The sequence below is a fragment of the Triticum aestivum genome, chromosome 6A (genome assembly GCF_018294505.1).
Source record: "Triticum aestivum cultivar Chinese Spring chromosome 6A, IWGSC CS RefSeq v2.1, whole genome shotgun sequence".
In the NCBI taxonomy this organism is placed as follows: domain Eukaryota; kingdom Viridiplantae; phylum Streptophyta; class Magnoliopsida; order Poales; family Poaceae; genus Triticum; species Triticum aestivum.
The window spans coordinates 190,270,638-190,291,171 of NC_057809.1; the positions used below are offsets into that span (position 1 = coordinate 190,270,638).

Here is a 20,534-nt window from a genome sequence, read left to right on the forward strand (position 1 = left end):
CATCCGGGATCACATTAGGCGAGGGGAGATCGAGCTTAACTATGTCAAAACTCATGATAAGCTTGCAGATATTTTCATGAAGCCTTTGGATGAAGCAAGACTTCGCGAGTTAAGGCATGAGCTAAATATCATTGATTCGAGCAATGTGACTTGAACCCTTGCACATCCCATGTTGGTGTCAAAACCGGTGGATCTCGGGTAGGGGGTCCCGAACTGTGCGTCTAGGCGGATGGTAACAGAAGACAAGGGACACGATGTTTTTACCCAGGTTCGGGCCCTCTCGATGGAGGTAAAACCCTACTCCTACTTGATTAATATTGATGATATGGGTACTACAAGAGTAGATCTACCATGAGATCAGAGAGGCTAAACCCTAGAAGCTAGCCTATGGTATGATTCTTGTGATTGTGTCCTACGGACTAAACCCTCCGGTTTATATAGACACCGGAGGGGGCTAGGGTTACAAAGAGTCGGTTACAAGGAAGGAGATCTACATATCCGTATTTGCCAAGCTTGCCTTCCATGCCAAGGAGAGTCCCATCCGGACACGGGACGAAGTTTTCAATCTTTTATCTTCATAGTCCAACAGTCTGGCCAAAGGTTATAGTCTGGTTGTCCGGATACCCCCTAATCCAGGACTCCCTCAGTAGCCCCCGAACCAGGCTTCAATGACAATGAGTCCGGCGCGCAGATTGTCTTCGACATTGCAAGGCGGGTTCTTCTCCAAATCCTGAATACCTGTTAAATAGTGTCCGGCTTCTCATAAATGTTGCGCTCCTTGGCTTCTATGCCCAATAATGGAACTTTTTTTTTCGCTCTATTTTTTTGGCGCTCCTTTTTTTTGCGCTCCTGTTTTTTTTGCGAAAAAACACTATAATGGCGAGTGTCTCAAAACTCTTCCCTCGTCAAACTGACAGGATGGGCACACAATTTTTTTTTGACTTTTTTCGGAAATCAGGGCAGTGACGACGAAAAAGTGCGACAAAAAATCACTATGATGGCACGTGGCTCAAAAGACTCAGAAAAGCCTAAAAATAGGATAGGGAAAAATTATTTTTGGTCGCTGAAATTTTGGCCTAAAAACTGCCCGGGGGTCTCCAGACTCTTTTTTTTCGAGACCTACTCAGGCAAGGAAACACAAAACGAAAACTAGATGGATCTCGAAAACAAACCTAATATGAAAAGAACTCGGATTGGTGGTGGACAGGCAGATATATATGTGGACTCGGATTGGTGGTGGACAGGCGGATGTATATGTTGACTCGGATTGGTGATGGACAGGCGGATGTATATGTGGACTCGGATTGGTGGTGGACAGGCGGATGTATATGGCAGCGGTAAGGAATATGTTGGTTGTGGTGGTATGTGGTAGGAACAATGACGATGGTGCGGCGGCGGCGTGACAACTTGTGAACAGAACTCGAAACTCTAAAGGAAACTAGACGCTAAGACCAGCAACTAGACACGATGATGCAACCGCAAATTCAACAATGCAAAACCCTAAAAAGATTATGCAAATGCTCAGATTGGTTCGGATATGATGACCTAACCCTATTTTTTTGGCTTTTTCGTGGACTGTAGGTATGAAGAACAGACTCGATATAAACTATGAAAAACTGTAAAATCTCACCGAGCAACCTGGAAATCTGATACCACTTTATAGAGGCAAAGGTGTCCCATCTTTCAATGAGATGGTGGCTATCGTTTTGGAGGAAGTCGACTTTGACGATCCGACTACGAACGTGCGAGGACGTCGCGCCTTAGCAATCGCTAAACCAACTCCGAGAGGTTATTGACCACGCCGGAGCACGATCAACCTGACCACGAAGGTCTATTTCCTGCCGGCAAACGAAGAATAAGCAAGAAGCTAAGATTGCAACCTCGATATTGCGAATATAAGAGGAAAGCTTTATTGATCAAGGGTGGGGTTCTGTGACGTCTTGGTCTGGTCATTGGACACAAATGAAGTACGCGAAGTTGCAGCTAGGGTGAACTTTTAATCTAAACAAAACCCAAAGTCTAAACGACGCCCTAAGGGCTGTATATATGGAGGAAGAGGGGGGATTTCGTGGCCCTTGGAGGAGGGGTCCGAAATCAACCCTAACTCTTGTTTCCCACACATACGGACTCTTAAAACAGCCTATACTTAAGTATTTCAAAAATACATGGGCCTGGCCCAATAATGAGGTGACACAGCACCTAGAATAGCCTCTGGACGAAATTTATGAAGTGACATCTTGTATATTTCGTCCGAGGCTTCATGCACTCCTTATGGTGGCTTCAAAGTCCTGAAATCATCACTTGTAACTCCGTTCTTGATCCCCTTGCGCATGCCATCATCTCCATGCTTGGTCTTGCTCCAGTGTTCATCCCTCTTATCCGTGCCAGGCCCTTCATTTGTAAGCAAAACAAATGTATCCAATTTAGGCAGCATCATATTCTCATGAACATTAGAATCATTACCAAGAAACGAAAGTACCTGATAATTTAATTGGCGTGCGCGAGCTCTTGTAATTTGTCCAGTATGTATAGCAGCAGGGGTTGTGGGTGTAACAATGGTATTTATGTCCTCATCACAAAGGCGCATCACTCCCCGGCAACGGCGCCAGAAAAGAGTCTTGATGACCCACAAGTATAGGGGATCTATCGTAGTCCTTTCGATAAGTAAGAGTGTCAAACCCAACGAGGAGCAGAAGGAAATGATAAGCGGTTTCCAGTGAGGTATTCTCTGCAAGTACTGAAATAAGTGGTAACAGATAGTTTTGTGATAGGATAATTTGTAACGAACAACAAGTAACAAAAGTAAATAAAGTGCAGCAAGGTGGCCCAATCCTTTTTGTAGCAAAGGACAAGCCTGGACAAACTCTTATATAGAGAAAAGCGCTCCCGAGGACACATGGGAATATCGTCAAGCTAGTTTTCATCACGCTCATATGATTCGCATTCGGTACTTTGATAATTTGGTATGTGGGTGGACCGGTGCTTGGGTGATGTCCTTACTTGGACAAGCATCCCACTTATGATTAACCTCTATTGCAAGCATCCGCAACTACAACGAAAGTATTAAGGTAAACCTAACCATAGCATGAAGCATATGGATCCAAATCAGCCCCTTACGAAGCAACGCATAAACTAGGGTTTAAGCTTCTGTCACTCTAGCAACCCATCATCTACTTATTACTTCCCAATGCCTTCCTCTAGGCCCAAATAATGGTGAAGTGTCATGTAGTCGACGTTCACATAACACCACTAGAGGAGAGACAACATACATCTCATCAAAATATCGAACGAATACCAAATTCACATGACTACTAATAGCAAGACTTCTCCCATGTCCTCAGGAACAAACGTAACTACTCACAAAGCATATTCATGTTCATAATCAGAGGGGTATTAATATGCATATAGGATCTGAACATATGATCTTTCACCAATTAAACCAACTAGCATCAACTACAAGGAGTAATTAACACTACTAGCAACCCACAGGTACCAATTCCGGACTTGGAGACAAGAATTGGATACAAGAGATGAACTAGGGTTTTGAGAGGAGATGGTGCTGATGAACATGTTGATGGAGATTGCCCTCTCCTGATGAGAGGAGCGTTGGTGATGACGATGGCGATGATTTCCCCCTCCGGGAGGGAAGTTTCCCCGGCGGAACAGCTCCGCCAGAGCCCTAGATTGGTTCCGCCAAGGTTCCACCTCGTGGCGGCGGAGTTTCGTCCGAGAAGATGGCTTGTTATTTTTTTTCCATCGAAAGACTTCATATAGCAGAAGATGGCCACCGGAGGGCCACCAGGGGGCCCACGAGGTAGGGGGCGCGCGCCCCACCCTCGTGGGCAAGGTGTGGCCCCATGGTGAACTTCTTCGCTCAATATTTATTATATATTCTGAAATTGCCTTCCGTGAAGTTTCAGGACTTTTGGAGTTGTGCAGAATAGGTCTCTAATATTTGCTCCTTTTCCAGCCCAGAATCCCAGCTGTCGGCATTCTCCCTCTTTATGTAAACCTTGTAAAATAAGAGAGAATAGGCATAAGTATTGTGACATAATGTGTAATAACAGCCCATAATGCAATAAATATCAATATAAAAGCATGATGCAAAATGGACGTATCATAACCCAATTTGCACTAATGGCATAGATGACAAGCCCATGGTTATTGGCATTTGTTTTTCTTCTGATGATATTGATATTCTCCATTTGCATCATTTATCTCATATGCCATGCCATAAACACCTAGCTTCGGATATGCATTGTTTTGGATGTTGTCCATTTTCTCCATATGATGTTTCCATTATTGCTCATGAGGAGACCCCCATAGTTTCCTCATACATTTTAGGAGATTTTGATTCATCCCATTCATTGCATGATCCCAATACTTGTGTGCACCATATGCTTCCCATGAATAAACATGCTATTGATGTGCCATATACTTGTATGCTAAATTTGCATCCCCATCGTGTCATACACAATAACTATTCTTTCATGATGGATGACATGTTCTTATACCATGCATCAAATTTCTTTGACCGATGCTTATCTTGTGCTAACTCACACGTGCACATACACATCATGATGGATGATGTGTACATTTACCACGCGCACAATTTCTTTGGTTTATGTCTCTTTTGTGTAGGTACCCATGAATACTTGTCAACCTCACAATCCCATGAGTTGACAAAACGAGCTCTAGAGAGCAAATATGATTTGGGATCCCATGGATTGCCTTTCTCACCGCTCTCTTCACGCGAAGTCTTCACGCATTTCTTCTACATGGCCCTCACTTGGTTATGGGTTATTGTCCATTATATATCATTTGCCCATATTGCCATGTTCACTTTGCATGATATGCTCATTACTATGCCTTTGCCATGCATTTGTGACCCATGCTTTGCATTACACATGATGATTGATTCTCATACTATATGTATTTGCAAGCTTGGTGGAGATATCACTTGTCATTGCCATGTTTGCTTTGTGACCCATCCCTGTGATGATACTATGATCTTGCTTTGTGTTCGTGCTTGCGATATGTCATGTGCATTGCCTATGCCTATTATTTGCTCTCATGACATGATTGCCATGATTTACTCTATTATGTTGCATCTTCGCACTACTAGCTTGCATGACTTGATTACTATGCTTGCTTCTGTTGCATCACCAATGATTCATACTTTCTCACTTCATGCGGTTGATGACAACCATCTACATGCTTTGCACATGATTGTTATTGCTTGCCGTCATATATCGCCATATATATGTTGCCTCTCTCATGCTAGATGATTTTCCATGTATTGAGTGCAACCATGATTTTAGTCTTCCTAATGAGATTGCCCCCATAGCATTCTCGCATATATTTGGAGATTTTGACATATTTTTTGTGAAGCATGCTTGTCTTCCTTCTTTGCACCATATACCTCATGCCATGAATATTGCCATTGTTGCATCATATTGTTCATGCACTTGTGCTTCTAATAGTTATGTGCAAGAGAAGAGAACCATCATGATGGATGATGTGTTTATCTACCATGCGCATATGTTCTTTGTTTTGTTGTGTGCATGTGTAGGATACTTGGACCTTGTGTCAACTTCCACGTCACGTGAGTTGACAATCCGAGCTCCTGAGAGCGAACCACCTTCTACCACGACGATTCTACACTGCACTTGCTTGTGCTTCGGCATTGTGAAGAATGCACAAGGACATGCTTTCAAGGTGATATCCTTCTCTTTTGAGAACCCCCAAACCATGATCATGGATATTATGGATCATACTACTTGTGTTGCTTGCCCCATGAGACTTATTGTTCATCTTGGACCACTTGATTGCACACATGTTAGAGATCTTGCTTCGACTTGTCATTTTCACCATTCCATGCATCATGATATATATGCCTTGTGTGTTGCATCAAATTCTTGGATTATTTGTTCCTCTCACATGTTTGGTTGCAACAATGTCATCACTTCACATATGCCATGTACCATTGATTGCTACATGCTTGTCTTGATTGCCTCACATATGATGAACAATTGTTCTTTCTATTGTGAGTGCCATACTATCTTCACTACACCATATGCACATTATGCTTGGATTGTCTTGCACTTGACCCATGTGTTTAGACACTTCATTTTACTTGGTGTTGTGAATGATTCCTATGCCTACCATCGACCATTTGTCGAGCGCTTTATGCATGATCGCTATGACCGTGAGGTTGATGCTTCTTCTCTTGTTACACATATTTGCATCACTACCTCACATTTACATGCTTGTTTCCATGATGTCCTTCTTTGTGCTCAATTTCTATGCTTACATGCCATGTCACAATCCTTTGTCACACCATATGCTATGCTTGATGACAACACTTGTTGGGTGAATCACCTCTTGAATGCTTGGTTTTGCACTAACGCTAACTGCATTTGTTTTTTCAAGTGTTTGTTCTCCTTGCTCCTTTTGAAGGAATCACGAGACGGTGCGACATTGGAGAGTGCCCATTTCAAGCTTCAAGATGACGAGAACTTGGTGATCGACCACTTCTACACGGCGACGCCATCTCTTTCCCACGGTGATTTAGATTTCGATCCGAGGTCGGATCTTTCCCAAGGGGGAGGGGATGATGCAGACATCACCATGTCAAGAGTTCATTTGTGAAGTGACACGTGCGACATCTACTTCACATACACAAAGGTGAATCATCTCCTTTACACGTGTTCACTTGACCCTCTTGAGGATGGTATACTACTTGACACTCCTCCCGTGTGCATGCATAGGTATTGTCGGAGCTTCACTAATGTCGAGGAGGAGTGCAAGCGCCAAGGAACAACTACACCATCCGCGAGGGAAGCGTGGAAGAGAAGGAAGAAGAAGCGTGGACATGTTTCTGGAAAGCCCGGAAGTTCCGGCCGCTGCCCGGAACTTCCGGCCACTGGAACCTCTGGCCATTCCGGAGCTTCCGGCCCTGCTGCACCGAAGCCGTCCAAGAGTGTGCCAACTCTCTAGATAGCCCGGACCCTGCCCGGACCTTCGCCCGGAACCTCCGGCGCCCGGACCTTCCGGCCGTCCCCGGAACTTCTGGCCCTACCTGCGCGCAGAGACTCGGGCCAAGGCCCATGTACCCATTCGCCCCTCACTTACCCCTTCGCGGCTGCTACTATATATACTCACCCCCTCCTCCATTCTAGGGTCAGCAAAGGATTAGCTCATGTTTGTGTGAGAGCTTTGCTCATCCACTTGGTTACCTTCTCCACGGAGATCGTGCCTCCTCGGAGAAGATCCTCCCAAGCGGATTCAAGACCCCCTCTTGGGTGGCCCCCCTCAAGACCTCCTCACGGAGATGAACTCTACCTTGTATCTTTCCCGTTGTTGTTCATGTACCTTGTGGATCTTGTGTGTTTGATTGTCTAGTGGATGTGTGATTGGACTTGTTCTTGAGTGTTTCCCCTTGTGTTTTCTCTCCTTCCCCCCCCCCCCCCCCCGTGTTCTTCGTGTTATTCGTGGGATCGGCTCCTTTTGTGAAAGATCGGGCCGTTAGGGTTCTACCCTACATCACAGCTTGGAGGGGGCGGGGCGGCCGCGATATAGATCGTCGAGGAGCGGTATGGGGTGAGAGGCTTCATGGTGGCCTGCGTGGGGGCAGGGTGAGGCGACGCGACAGTGGTGAAAGTTCACAGTGGCGGTTGGGTTCCCGGCACGAACTCGATGACCGCGACGGACAACACCAAGGGATGGGATGGGGTGGACAACGTCGGTAGGATGGCACAACCACGTAGCCAGCTCGGAGGGGTTGGGCGGCCGCGACGTAGATCGCCGAGGAGCGGTATGGGACGAGAGGCTTCACAGTGGCCGACGTGGAGGCAGGGTGAGGCGACGCGACAGTGGTGAAAGTTCACAGTGAGTGTTGGGTTCCCGCCACAACCGTTTTTGTTTTAGGGCAGCTGCCAGTGGCGATTCCACTAGGGAGGCTTCGATAGGCTTAAGCCTACCCTCCAAAAATCCTATTTAAGCTAAAAATACCACTTGACAAGTATATATTATGGTGCTTTACATGCAACAATTGCAATGCATTTGCTAATTAGACTTAGGAAATTTATGTTTTAGACCTACCCTCCAATGTCCTGCTAGATTTGCCACTGGCAATTGCTAGTTGTGTTGCAAATATATACTCCACTTGGAGTTAAAATTTGGGGCTGATGTAAATTTTTGGCACCAAATAGAGATACATCATCTGTTGGAGGTCGTTGTTTTACATCACCCTTTGAAGATGCTCTTGCATGCGCATACAGTACTTTTCTTTGGCTTGCTTGCTGTGGTGTACCAAGAATATTGATGACTCCCGCAAAAAAAAAAGAATATTGATGACAGCGTGCACAAACTGAGAGCCGTTTATCCAGAAACCAACGCTTGAGATCGACCAGGACATAAATAAGTTTTTATTAGGAAAAACAAAAGGATCGCAGAAGAATGAGAAGATCTAAACGGCCTCTTTGTTACAGAAAACACCCTCGAGTCGCCTTTCCTTTTCAATCCGCACCCCGCATCACTCCCTCGCTCCACTCCTCTCCTCACCTCCGGCGATGGCCGGCCGCCTCGCCGGCGCCGGCGCTTCCTCGCCCCTCCCCCGCGCGCTCCTCCTCCTCGCCGCGGTAGCCCTCTTCTCCATATCCTTCCTCTCCCTCCGCTCGCTCCGCCCCGCCGCGGCCCCCTCCCTCCCCCTAGATGAACCCCGCCGCCTCCGTTTCTCCTCCCCTCTGCCGGCGTCGCGCCCCTCGGTCTACCACTCGCCCGAGGCGTTCGCGGCGGGGTACGCGGAGATGGAGCGGAGCTTCAAGGTCTACATCTACCCGGACGGCGACCCCAAGACCTTCTACCAGACGCCCCGGAAGCTCACGGGCAAGTACGCCAGCGAGGGATACTTCTTCCAGAACATCCGGGAGAGCCGCTTTCGTACCGAAGACCCCGACAAGGCCGACCTCTTCTTCGTCCCCATCTCGCCCCACAAGATGCGCGGCAAGGTCCCCCCTACACTCTCTGTAACCCTACTGCTCGTTTTACCGCATTATAACGCCTTCAGTATTGTACTGTTCTTGGTATACTCGGATATTACTGTGTGGCTGGCGAGCTACGCGCATTGTCAAACTCTGAAGTAATATGGATTCTGACGGTATTGTTAGTTAATGTGTACACAGATCACAGCTGAAACAAAAGTAGAACGATGTTGTAGAGATGCTGTTTGAATTGGTTGGCTATATATTGACGTAAGATGTTCGGTGTTTCAACTTGCTTGCTCGCAAAAGTAATGGAAAATTATTCTTTCTTATGATAGGCATGGTTGAACTGTTTTTCTTTTTAAGTTTAGCGAACAGCTGTATGACCAGAAGTGACTTGAATTTCACACGCTGGTTATTTTGTGTGTGTTCTTCTGGTTTTGTGATTGAATTGCTCTGATATTTATTTACATGCATCATTTTTAGTCTTGCAGGGTACTTCATATGAAAATATGACAATGATAGTTAAGGATTATGTTGAAGGCTTGATAAGCAAGTACCCTTACTGGAACCGCACACTAGGAGCGGACCACTTCTTTGTCGCATGCCATGATGTAGGCGTGAGGGCGTTCGAAGGACTTCCATTCATGGTGAAGAACTCTATTAGAGCTGTCTGCTCGCCAAGCTATAATGTTGACTTTATCCCTCATAAGGATGTTGCTCTGCCTCAAGTATTACAGCCATTTGCTCTACCTGAAGGAGGGAATGACATTGAAAACAGGTTGAAATGGCACTTCCTATTTGTTGTGCTATATAATGTAATTATAATGGCCTCTATATGTGATATAAAAGAAAAAAATTCTGTATGCCAGTTTTTATTTCATTGAAACACGTCAGAAATTCATAGTATTTAAATGTTTGGAACTCTTGAGTACTTTTTTTTCTAGACTTAGTGGCTTGGTGCCTTCCAGTATGACTCTAATAACTATACCCTCTTGCAAAATGAATCTGTTTTGTGTCAGAAATTTTGTGAAACACAGACTCTTATTACCCAACTGTCTCCTTATTTATGCATTGAGGTTTATACTCTTTGAATCTGATTTGTTTGTGCACATGATTTTAAACTGTGATAAATGTTTTCTTCTAGTGCATATTGGAATTTGGAAGTTACTCGTAATTGATAGCCATAAACTGGTCGCCACTGCAGCGTAAACATCTATCTGCACTCTTGACATATCTGTATCTTAAATTGCTTCTTTTGCAATGGAAAACAGGACAAATCTTGGATTTTGGGCTGGTCATCGCAACTCGAAAATACGAGTTATTTTGGCACGAGTCTGGGAGAATGATACAGAACTTGCTATTAGCAATAATCGGATTAATAGAGCTATTGGAGAGCTAGTTTATCAGAAGCAGTTCTACCGTACTAAGTTCTGTATCTGCCCTGGTGGCTCTCAAGTTAATAGTGCTCGTATATCTGATTCAATACACTATGGCTGTGTCCCTGGTTAGTATTTTTGACATGCAAAATACATGGCACCCATGACCATTCCTTATTGTTATTCCCCTTTCACGGGCAATCAAATTTTTTAGTGATCCCCATATTATTATTTTCTAATTATCTCTATTGTGTCCTTTTAGTTATTTTGTCGGACTACTATGATTTGCCTTTCAATGATGTTCTTGACTGGAGAAAGTTCGCGGTTGTACTTAAGGAGCGCGACGTATATGAACTAAAGAGTATCCTGAAATCTATATCACAGCAAGAATTTGTTGCATTGCACAAATCTTTAGTTCAGGTATGCATCTTTTGAGTAAATAATTGAGTAGTAGATTTTGTCATTATAGAACTTCCAATTTATGCATTCATCTTCCTTTATCTACTGTACAAGATAGAGTAGTTATTCACGGTCTGAAGGACGCTGTTAAATATTGAATCTTATTGTGATGGAAAATAATCTAGAAGATCAGGGTATAAAGTAACAAGAGCTTGTTCGTTGGCTGAGTTTCTAATGTGTCACTTGACTTGACCTGCTGTAATCTGAAAAAACAAGAGTGAAGAACTGAGTAGTGGAATCTTTGATTTGGCTATTTTATTTCTTCTGTAGTGCATCAAAAACCAGATGGTTATCAAAATTCTAGTGCGGTCCGATACTAATATGTTAACTTGGGATTGCAGGTTCAGAAACACTTTGTATGGCACTCACCTCCTGTTCCTTATGATGCATTCCACATGGTTATGTATGAGCTGTGGCTGCGGCATCATGTGATCAAGTACTAACTCAAGGCTTCACGCTCACTATTTGCAACATAATGGCGTGATCCATCAGAATGATGTTATAGGTCTACCTGCTTGTGATATACCAAGTGCGGCCCCTGTTCTTCGCTCTTGTAGTTAGTAGCTGGATGGGTCATTGGTGCGGAAAACATCTACATAGAAATGTTGGCAATCGACGATATCGCTCAAATGGTGTTGTAGTTATTAGATTCATTAGCCATTCTTCGATTAGCTGGTTCCCCTCATATTCGAGTCCTTTCTGTGGCATTGCTTTTGTAGTTTGCCTTGCTATATACTGATCTGCCTGAGTAATCGCTTATGCTTATACAAATTTTGCACCTACTCTTGTAAAGTAATGTACGCTGTTACTGATGAGATAGTAAGCATCCAAAGATATATTAGATTGACATAATCACCTCTTTTTGCTCCTGCGAGACATGATCCAACTACTTTACTCATATATATGATTATTACGGATGAGATGGTAAATGCAGAGACATGTCAGATTGACATGCTAGCATCAATGTGCACCCAGAGGCTCATACGGTTTTACCCGGGGGGGCTAATATGGCTGTGCATGACAGTTTTCATGTTACTTTTGCATCACTATCATCCATGTGCACCCAGAGGCTCAAACGGTAAGCATTCAATGTATCATCAATGGTAGTAGCACTAACAGATTTCATCATAGGCATGTTGAGTCAAAATATTGCAGAAATCGCTTGAGCGCAACATGCCAACATGTACTTGAAAGTTGCTGAACTCATGTGGTTCAACATGGTTACAGCGTGGCAGCGGCAGAGCAACCAGACTACCATGGGTCTACAAGTGCATTGTTCATTTCTAGCAATGCTAAATTTGAATGTTGATTTGGCAGTACAGACTTGTATACATGACATCAGGCATTTTATTTTTACGGATATGGACTGTGCACCAAGACATTAGCTAGGGTGTAGCATCTGTGGGCACGATACATTGCAGCCTTTGGCAAGAGCAGCCGCCAAGTGATCACTTGATAAGAATGCACCTGATTGGTGAACCCTCGGAGCCAACCAGTCTTAGAGGTAAGCAGTGCAGCATGTATAGTCCAGTGTTGATGTTGTCTAGTTTCAGGGCTTCGACTGGGATGATATCCTGACAGAGCAAAGTAAAGTAAAACAACCGACACTTTCGATCAACGATGCTGTCTCTAAGAAGGCAAGTTATTTGTGTTCTTCGTCACCGACATGTGAAATGTCTTTGGAAGAGCATTAGAATTTAGAATATCGTAAGCAAGCATTGTTCCCCCCAAAGAGGTTGATCAGCAAGGAATTGGTGGGACCAAGACTTTGATCAATTTGTCAACATGCAATGTTGTACTAACATGTTGTCAGACTTGGGGAGTAAGCAGCATATGACCAGAGGCTAGTGCAAAACTATGAGGTTATAACTGGTGGCTTCAATTTCACATGGGTTTCTTTTTGGGGCCATGAAAGGGCACATCTTACCGCATTTTTTAAGAAGGCCACATGGGCAGTGATCAAGTGATCAAATGAAGCAACTGATATATAGTCAATCCCTGCATAATTTGCCAACATCACCATGTTAAGTTCACATCAGATAAGGTATGCATATATTGATCCACCAGTTAAAAGGTCATGAACTAACTGAACCTAGGCAGTTCACAATTTCACAAGGTCCTTACAAATTTGGTGCAATACAAGTACAACTCCTGTTTACTTACCAACAAGCTTGATGTCGGTGTTGTCAACTAACCACTGTGCACCATCCTCCGTAAATCCAACAAAACTCATATCACCTCCTTGCTTCCACATGAGCCCCCTACAGATCATTTGCTTACATGCATGTAGTAATGATATGGTGAAAAATATATTATCTACTTGAATATTTGCCCTTCAAAGAGGCCAATACCTGTCTGTGTTCAATGTCCTGAAGAGAACTCGACGAACACCTCTTGGTATATTTAGGGATTCCATTGCTTCAGCTGCATGGAGTTAGAGGGGAATTGAATCCTTAGGAATTTCTCTATGTAGGTCCTTTGATTCACATGAATGGAATCCTTAGGATTTTTTTCCTAAGGAAGCCTTTGCAGTTCATTTTGGAGGAAAGTTTCTATCCACTCAAACCTCTTTTTCTACGCCCTTCGTTTTTCTGCGGTGTATCAGATCGTTGGTGCTAATTCTTGTCGGTTTCTGTTCATATATATTCATGTGTACAATAACACTAAAATCATGTGTTTTTCCTATTCTTGTATTTTAAAATCCTTGCGAATCAAAGAAGTCCTTACGGATTCCGTTGCTTCAGCTGCATAGAATTAATGGTGCCATGATATACCAAATACCAGACAACATTGATGTGAATCGAATATTTTTAGTAAAGAGTATTAGCACTTCCCATTTTTTCAAAATGAAGATGCTGGTAAATGCATACTGAATTTGCAACAACCCACCGTAAAGAAAACATGAAGTAACTGATATTTGAATATGATGCCATATTAGAATGTACATGTATCTCTAATGCCATGTTAAATTAGTCTTGTGACATGATATGAGAAGTTCATTAACAGGGTGATTCATCATCGATGATGCAATAGAGGAGCTGATCTCCATGTAAAAGAAGAGAGAACATATCCCCAGGTCCTTTTTTTCGATAAAGACATCCCCAGGTCCTACCTGTTATATTTGTGTGTCTTGGAACATCAACCAGTAAGGCAGGACCTGTCCAGATACAAGAATAAGTCGACCATTAATAAATCATTCATTAGTACCATGCTAATTTTAATGATGTCTGGCATGGAAATCTTTGGGTCGAAAAATCTTAAGAGGGCATTTGGCGATATAGTTCTTTTATCTTGAGAGTACGCCAAAGGCTTACCATGTCCCTATAGAAGTCATTTTGCGATATTGTTTGCCCTTCTTAAGCAACTTGGACAGATCCTGTCTCACAGCTACTCCGGATCAGAGAACATCAACTACAAGGAAAATCGATTGTCGTGTTGCCCACATGAATTGGCATCTGTAGTTCTCCAAGAGAGGGACTCAGGGGCGAGCCCAAGATATGAAGTGTGTGTAACTTCTGCTGTAGCTTTTATTGTACCTGGCGGCTACATGGTTGATGGTTCACCGACACTTGCGGAGAGATTTGCTTTTAAAAGTCTATGGTAATGTATTGGCTTTCATTGTCTCCATGGCGGCTACAATTTTTCTAATATCACATGGGCAGCCTATGTTAGACCTACGAGACATGAATGGTACATGAAGAAGGCCTACTACGACATGGTGTTTTCTGTGGATCTGGTAAGTATTTGATATTAGATCCACTCACCAGTGGAGCTTAGTGAGGGCCAAAGGGGGCCATGCCCCCCCCCCCCCCCCCCCCCCCCCTACTAAATTTACACATAGTATAACACATACTCTCTCTGTAAAGAAATATAAGACTTGTTATATCACTAAAGTAGATCTAAAAAGTCTTATATTTAACACCATTTGGGTCAAATTTAACATAAGTACACTAGATTAGCCCTCTCAACTCTATTTATGACTCATTTATCCCCCTCTCAAATCGCGTTGAAGCCCATCACTAGGGACTGAGCCATTGATGTCCCGAAGATTCAAATTCTCCCATGTTAACCATTAATAGGGTACATGCTTCACATGGTCAGACAAATGGTATGTTATCTTGCATATGGATTAGTCCATCACAAGTAAGATGTATCACTATCACTACATCTACTAAGCTCCCTAGAAAGGAAGCCTTGTGGCACAATGGAGTTGGGGCACGATGACGGCGGCCCGAACAGGGGTCGATGGGAGCCGAATCGATGGCAACGACGGTTGAAACGGTTTATGGGAGGTGTCGGTTAGGGTTTGGCGGCGCGGCTCCTCAATTTTTACTAACTAGTAGTTCAATTGGTCCCTTGTATGTTTGGACTTTTTAATTAATACGTGTTTTGTTTCTTCAGATTTACTATAATCAGTCCTGCAAACGGTGCTCGACACTTCCTTTATTCAATTGGTCCCTTGTATGTTCTTGTTGATCATTGTTCAGATTTATGCGTAAGTTTCCTACAACTTAAAATTTCAGTGGTGGGATGATGATGGGCAGGCGTGATAGGGCGTCGGCGGAGGCCACCGGTGGTGGCACGGTTCACATCTTACAGGGTCGTGGTCAAGGTATGAGGTAGACTGGTTGGAAACATTCCAAATTACTTTTTTTTGCGAGATAAATTACTATTATTTTGATTGCTAATTACAGTGATTTGAATGATTGATATGATGTTTACTATTTGGAATGCTAGTCACGGTGATTTGATTGATATGATTTTTTTTCTTTTGAAATGCTAGTTATGGTGATTTCGATTATGCTTTATTTTTTGGAATGCTAGATTTGATTGAGTACATACAATGCTCTTTTAATGCTAAATAGCAAAATGCCCGTGCATTACACGGAACATCAAGATGCGTTTTTTTTACAAAACACCTGTTGTGATTGACCCATGCGGGAGTAATCTCATGTGTAAAAACTAATGATATCTCGAGAAAGATGAGAGATAAGGTGAGGAGGAGTAGGGCGTGGTGGTGATTGGTGGTCGGACTGAGCGGAGGCATGGGGATGGACGACGCCAGCAGTGGCCACCATGCCAGATTGTTCCAGAGGCTTTTTTTTAGTTGCTCAACAATAAAGTTATGGGAGATAAGGATGAACGAGAGAAGACCTTATCTGTAAATGTGGAGAGATGTGCAAGTATCTTTTTGTAAAATTGTCATAATTTGCTTTCTATCCGTCAGATATACCGGACAGTCTATATTACAAGATGGCAGGTACACCATCATCACCAACTCGATTTTTTTATAAAAAAAGCAGAGACGATGGTGTCTTTTGATTGCTAATTATGTTGCTTTAATTGATACAACGGCGCTAGAGCAATGTAGGTCATCAGATCTGAGATAATGGAAGGCTGATATTAAATGTTTCTGTCATAACTTGCTTGTTTAATAGTAGTGGAGATGGAGATGGAGATACTTGCTCCTCTTAGCCTAAAATAGGGAAATGGTGCAAAGTTTTGAGGAGTAGAAGTTAAATTTTTGATATGTTTAGAGAATCTGGCAGCTGATATTTAGTTTTCTAAAATATTTTTTTTCTCAAATGCAACTTTTGAGGGATCTTTTGAGATGCTGTAGCTAACCATTTAACCAGGGTTTATTTGCGAGACCGCAGGGCGGAGATTCACAAAAATTGTCAAAGCCTAGTTGTGATCGGAGAAAACCAGGGACGCTCACCGTTGAGGACCTCCAGGTCGAGCGTGTCGACGTCGAGACAGGCGGCGAAGTGGGCCTGGATCATGTGCCCCGGCGCGTCGACGTGGGTGCCCATGTGGCAGGGCATCCGGAGCTCCGACAAGTTGTAGTCCGACCCGTTCTCCATCGACTCCTTGAGCCGCACCAGGGGCCCCGCCGCCGCGTCGGACGGCACGTGCGTGATGTCCACGATGCGCCCGCCGCCGTACTCCTCCAGCCCCGGGGCATGGCGCCGGCCTGCCGCGCCTCCGGCCGCCGGCCCGCCGTGCGCGTCGCCGGCTGCTGTGGCGATAGCCTGGTGTGCCGGGAGGAGGAGGACCAGCAGGAGGAAGGTGAGAGCTGGCGGGCCCGCCATGCCGCCGAGGGCTGACTGCGGACTCTCTGGGCTGTGATGGTTACTGCAAGTTGCAGCTCTTTCCTTGACTTCTGGTGGTCAATACAATGCTGATGAATGGAGCAAGCACGCACCGAGCTTTTCTCAGGCCGGCTGGTTGAGATTGAGACAAACGGACAGTGAGAGGGGCGGTGTCTGAAAACCACAGGATTTTAGACTGTTCAAACACTCCCCGGCAAATAGTATGTATCTGTCAACCATCCGTGCACCTGTTGTATCACTCATCCATGTACACCCAGAGGAAGAATGAGAACTCATATCAAAAGATTGTACTACTTACACATGTTCACCGGCATGCAACTTATTTTGCTTTACAAGAAACGTAGCTGCAGATATACATATTTTTTTTTTTGCGGGGTCTGCAGATATACATATTACAACAGTATGGCACGCTAGCATTACAGAGAACAGTCCAACGTATCAGCAACGGTAGCAGGCGAGTCGAGTCGAAATATTGCAGAAACTGCCTGAGAGGAAGATGCACTTGAAAATTACTGAACCCGGTTGGAAATTATACAGCTAACAAATTCGTGTGGTTCATCATTGGTTACAGACTGACACGAGTCGCTATAAGTCTGTCTTGCAGTACTTGCTTATTCGTAGTACTGCTATATTTCTTTTGTTCATTTTACAATACAAACTTGTATGCATGACAAGAGGCATTCTCTTTTTCCACTAGGATGGACCGTGGACAAAGATATTGTAGCATCTGCGGGCACGATACGTTGCGGCCTTTGGCAAGAGCAGCCACTCGGATAAGAATGCACCATGGGTGATCACTTGATAAGAATGCACCTAATTGGTGAGCCCTCAGAGCCAACCAGTCTCAGAGGTAAGCAGTGCAGCGTGTATAGTCCAGTCTTCACGTTGTCTAGTTTCAGGGCTTCGACTAGGATGATATCCTGACAGAACAGAGTAAGTAAACCAACCGGTAGTTTCAATCAATAGTGCAATCGCTAAGACGGTAAGTTCATCACTGATATGTGAATTTAATGTTCTCTAGAGAAGCATCAAAATAGTGTATAGAAACATTGTAGCCCCAAAAGAGGTTGGTTAGCAAGGAATTTGTGGAACCAAGGCTCCAGTCAAGGGTGGCTTCAAATTCACATTCTTTGAGATCATTAAAGGGCAGCATCTTATTCTTACCGCATTTTTGAAGAAGGCCACATGGGCAGAGATCAAATGATCAAATGCAGCAACTGATATATAGTCAATCCCTGCAGAATTGCCAATGTCATATGTTAGGTTCACACCAGATAAGGCAAGTAAATGCATATATTGAGCCACCAAAGGGCATGAACCAACTGAACCTAGGTAGTTCACAATTGCACATGGTTCTAGCAAATATGTTATAATACGAATACAGCTCCCGTATACTTACCAACTAGCTTGATGTCCGTGTTGTCAACTAACCACTGTGCACCATCCTCTGTAAATCCAACATAACTCATATCACCAGCTGCCTTCCACATGAGCCCCCTACATATCATCTGCTTACTTACATGTTCAATACAGCCTATAGAAAGATCGACTGGCGATATGGTGAAGAATGTAGCATCTACTTGAATATCTCTTCTTAAAGAGGTCATACCTGTCTGTGTTCAATGTCCTGAAGAGAACACGACGAACACCTTTCGGTATATTTAGGGATTTCATGGATTCAGCTGCATAGAATTAGTGGGGCATCATATATCAAATACTAGACAACGTGGATGTGAATCAAATATTTTTAGTAAGAATATCAGCACTCAATTTTTTTTTTCAAAATGCAGATGTTGGTTTTAGTAAGAATATCAGCTTACTGGATTTGTATCAAACAGGATGAATTCTATGGAGAAACCAATATCTGAATACATAACCACATTAGTAATGCACATGTTTCTTTCATGTCATGTTAAATTAATCTTGTGACATGATATGAGAAGAAGTTCATTAGCTGGGTGATTCATCATCATTGATGCAATAGAAGAGCTGAGCTCCCTGTAAAAAGAGAGAGAAGACTTCCCCCACACCCTACCTGTTATATTTGTGCGTCTTGGAACATCGACCAGTAAGGCAGGACCTGTCCAGGAACAAGAGTAAGTCAATTGTCAATGCTAATTTCAATGAAGTTTAGCAGGGAAATCTTTCGGAAAAATATATAGAAAATGCTAATTGTCAATGAACAAGAGTCTTTTGTCCTTTTTAAACAATTTTAATGGACAGAGTTTGTTCTACAGCTACTCCGAATCAGATTCAGAGGACATCAGCTACAAGAAAATGATGTCAGGCGGCCGCAATCCATGCTGCCGTGCTGCCTCTATGAATTGGCATCTAGAATTCCCCATCTCATCATCTAGCCAACCATTTAACCAAGGTGATCATATATATGTGCAAAGACGGCAGGCCGGAGACTGACAAAAATGGTCAAAGCCTAGTTCTGATCGCCGATCGGAGAAAACCAGGGACGCTCAGCTCACCGTTGAGGACATCGAGGTCGAGCGTGTCGACGTCGAGGCCGGCGGCGAAGTGGGCCTGGTTCATGTGGCCCGGCGCGTCGACGTGGGTGCCCATGTGGCACTCCATCCGGAGCTCCGACAGGTTGTACTCCGACCCGTCCTCCATGGACGCCTTGAGGCGCACGAGGGGGCCGACCGTCGCGCCGGGCGCGAACGCCGGCATGCTGGGGCGGTACGCGTGCGTGATGTCCACGATGCGCCCGCCCCCGTACTCCTCCAGCGCCGGGCCGTGGCGCCGGCCTGCCGCGCCTCCTCCGGAAGGGGGAGAGCCGCCGGGCGCCGCCCCGCAGGTGTCGGCCTCCGCGCCCGCGTAGCCCGGGTGCGCGTCGCCGGCCGCCGTGGCGAGAGCATGGCGCGCCGGGAGGAGCACCAGCAGCAGGAGGGTGAGAGCCGCCGCGGCCATGGCTGCCGATTTGCTGCGCCGAGCGCTCACGCTGGACTCCGTGAACTCTGGGGAGTGGGGAGTGATGGTAGTACCAGGAAACTGCTGCTCTGACATTGGTACAGTACAGTGGTGCCGGAAGTCTGGATGGGACAATGGGCTGCCGATAAGTACGGACCGAGTTCGGTTGACTAGATTGGCAAATTAGATGCCTGCTTCTGTCAGGCTTCAAAGCTGGACAAGAGAATGCCTGCTTCTGTCAGGCTTCAAAGCTGGACAAGAGAAAGAGCCGCTTCCTGGAAACCAACCACAGAAACTGATTCGATCGGATGGACGTCTCCTCGTCGGACGCTGGTCTTGCCGTTCTAGGCTAGATAGGTAGATCCTGAAGATCAGCTACACCCCAAACACCACAAATAAGAAGAACGATAAACAACAAAGCACCATTTGAGGTAAACGGCCGAACATCGATAAGTCGAGGCCACCAAAGTGGTGTGTTGAGGAAGGGCACGACACCGTTGCGGCGCCACCGCCCGATCAAAGTGATTTGAGATTTCACTCGGAGTGTCTCAAAGAGGATCGAGCAGCCACAACGATGCCTTCAAGAAGGATGACGCCCACGGGCGCCTCACCGATGGCCTATCCAAAGACAGACAAGGTTTTCACCCCCAGCTCACACGATCCCGATCCATGCCTGAAAC

The 20,534-nt window shown here is 44.7% G+C and overlaps 3 protein-coding genes across 4 annotated transcripts; 1 reads left to right on the forward strand and 2 right to left on the reverse strand.

Annotated features, from left to right (window-relative positions):
* The first annotated feature begins 8,505 nt into the window (after positions 1 to 8,505).
* Positions 8,506 to 11,677, forward strand: LOC123127228 (probable glycosyltransferase At5g03795). The gene is made up of 5 exons (XM_044546816.1): positions 8,506 to 9,011; positions 9,479 to 9,765; positions 10,259 to 10,491; positions 10,626 to 10,783; positions 11,164 to 11,677. Exons 1-5 carry the CDS (start codon positions 8,574 to 8,576, stop codon positions 11,263 to 11,265), a joined length of 1,218 nt encoding a protein of 405 aa, XP_044402751.1. The 5' UTR covers positions 8,506 to 8,573; the 3' UTR covers positions 11,266 to 11,677.
* Positions 11,678 to 11,958: 281 nt separating this feature from the next.
* LOC123127230 (cyclase-like protein 1) lies at positions 11,959 to 17,227 on the reverse strand. 2 transcript variants are annotated; one of them, XM_044546818.1, is made up of 6 exons: positions 16,542 to 17,196; positions 13,935 to 13,979; positions 13,174 to 13,246; positions 12,986 to 13,083; positions 12,750 to 12,820; positions 11,959 to 12,396 (listed from the first exon to the last, which is right to left on the reverse strand). In XM_044546818.1, the coding sequence occupies exons 1-6, from the start codon at positions 16,912 to 16,914 to the stop codon at positions 12,271 to 12,273; spliced, it is 786 nt and encodes a 261-aa protein (XP_044402753.1). In that variant the 5' UTR covers positions 16,915 to 17,196; the 3' UTR covers positions 11,959 to 12,270. The 2 variants fall into 2 exon arrangements, with proteins under 2 accessions (XP_044402753.1, XP_044402754.1); XM_044546819.1 differs by lacking the exon at positions 13,935 to 13,979 and having other exon boundaries at positions 16,542 to 17,227.
* A 194-nt stretch (positions 17,228 to 17,421) lies between these two features.
* Positions 17,422 to 20,129, reverse strand: LOC123127229 (cyclase-like protein 1). Its single transcript, XM_044546817.1, has 6 exons — positions 19,413 to 20,129; positions 18,971 to 19,015; positions 18,545 to 18,617; positions 18,335 to 18,432; positions 18,100 to 18,170; positions 17,422 to 17,855 (listed from the first exon to the last, which is right to left on the reverse strand). Exons 1-6 carry the CDS (start codon positions 19,948 to 19,950, stop codon positions 17,730 to 17,732), a joined length of 951 nt encoding a protein of 316 aa, XP_044402752.1. The 5' UTR covers positions 19,951 to 20,129; the 3' UTR covers positions 17,422 to 17,729.
* Between the last annotated feature and the right edge of the window lie 405 nt (positions 20,130 to 20,534).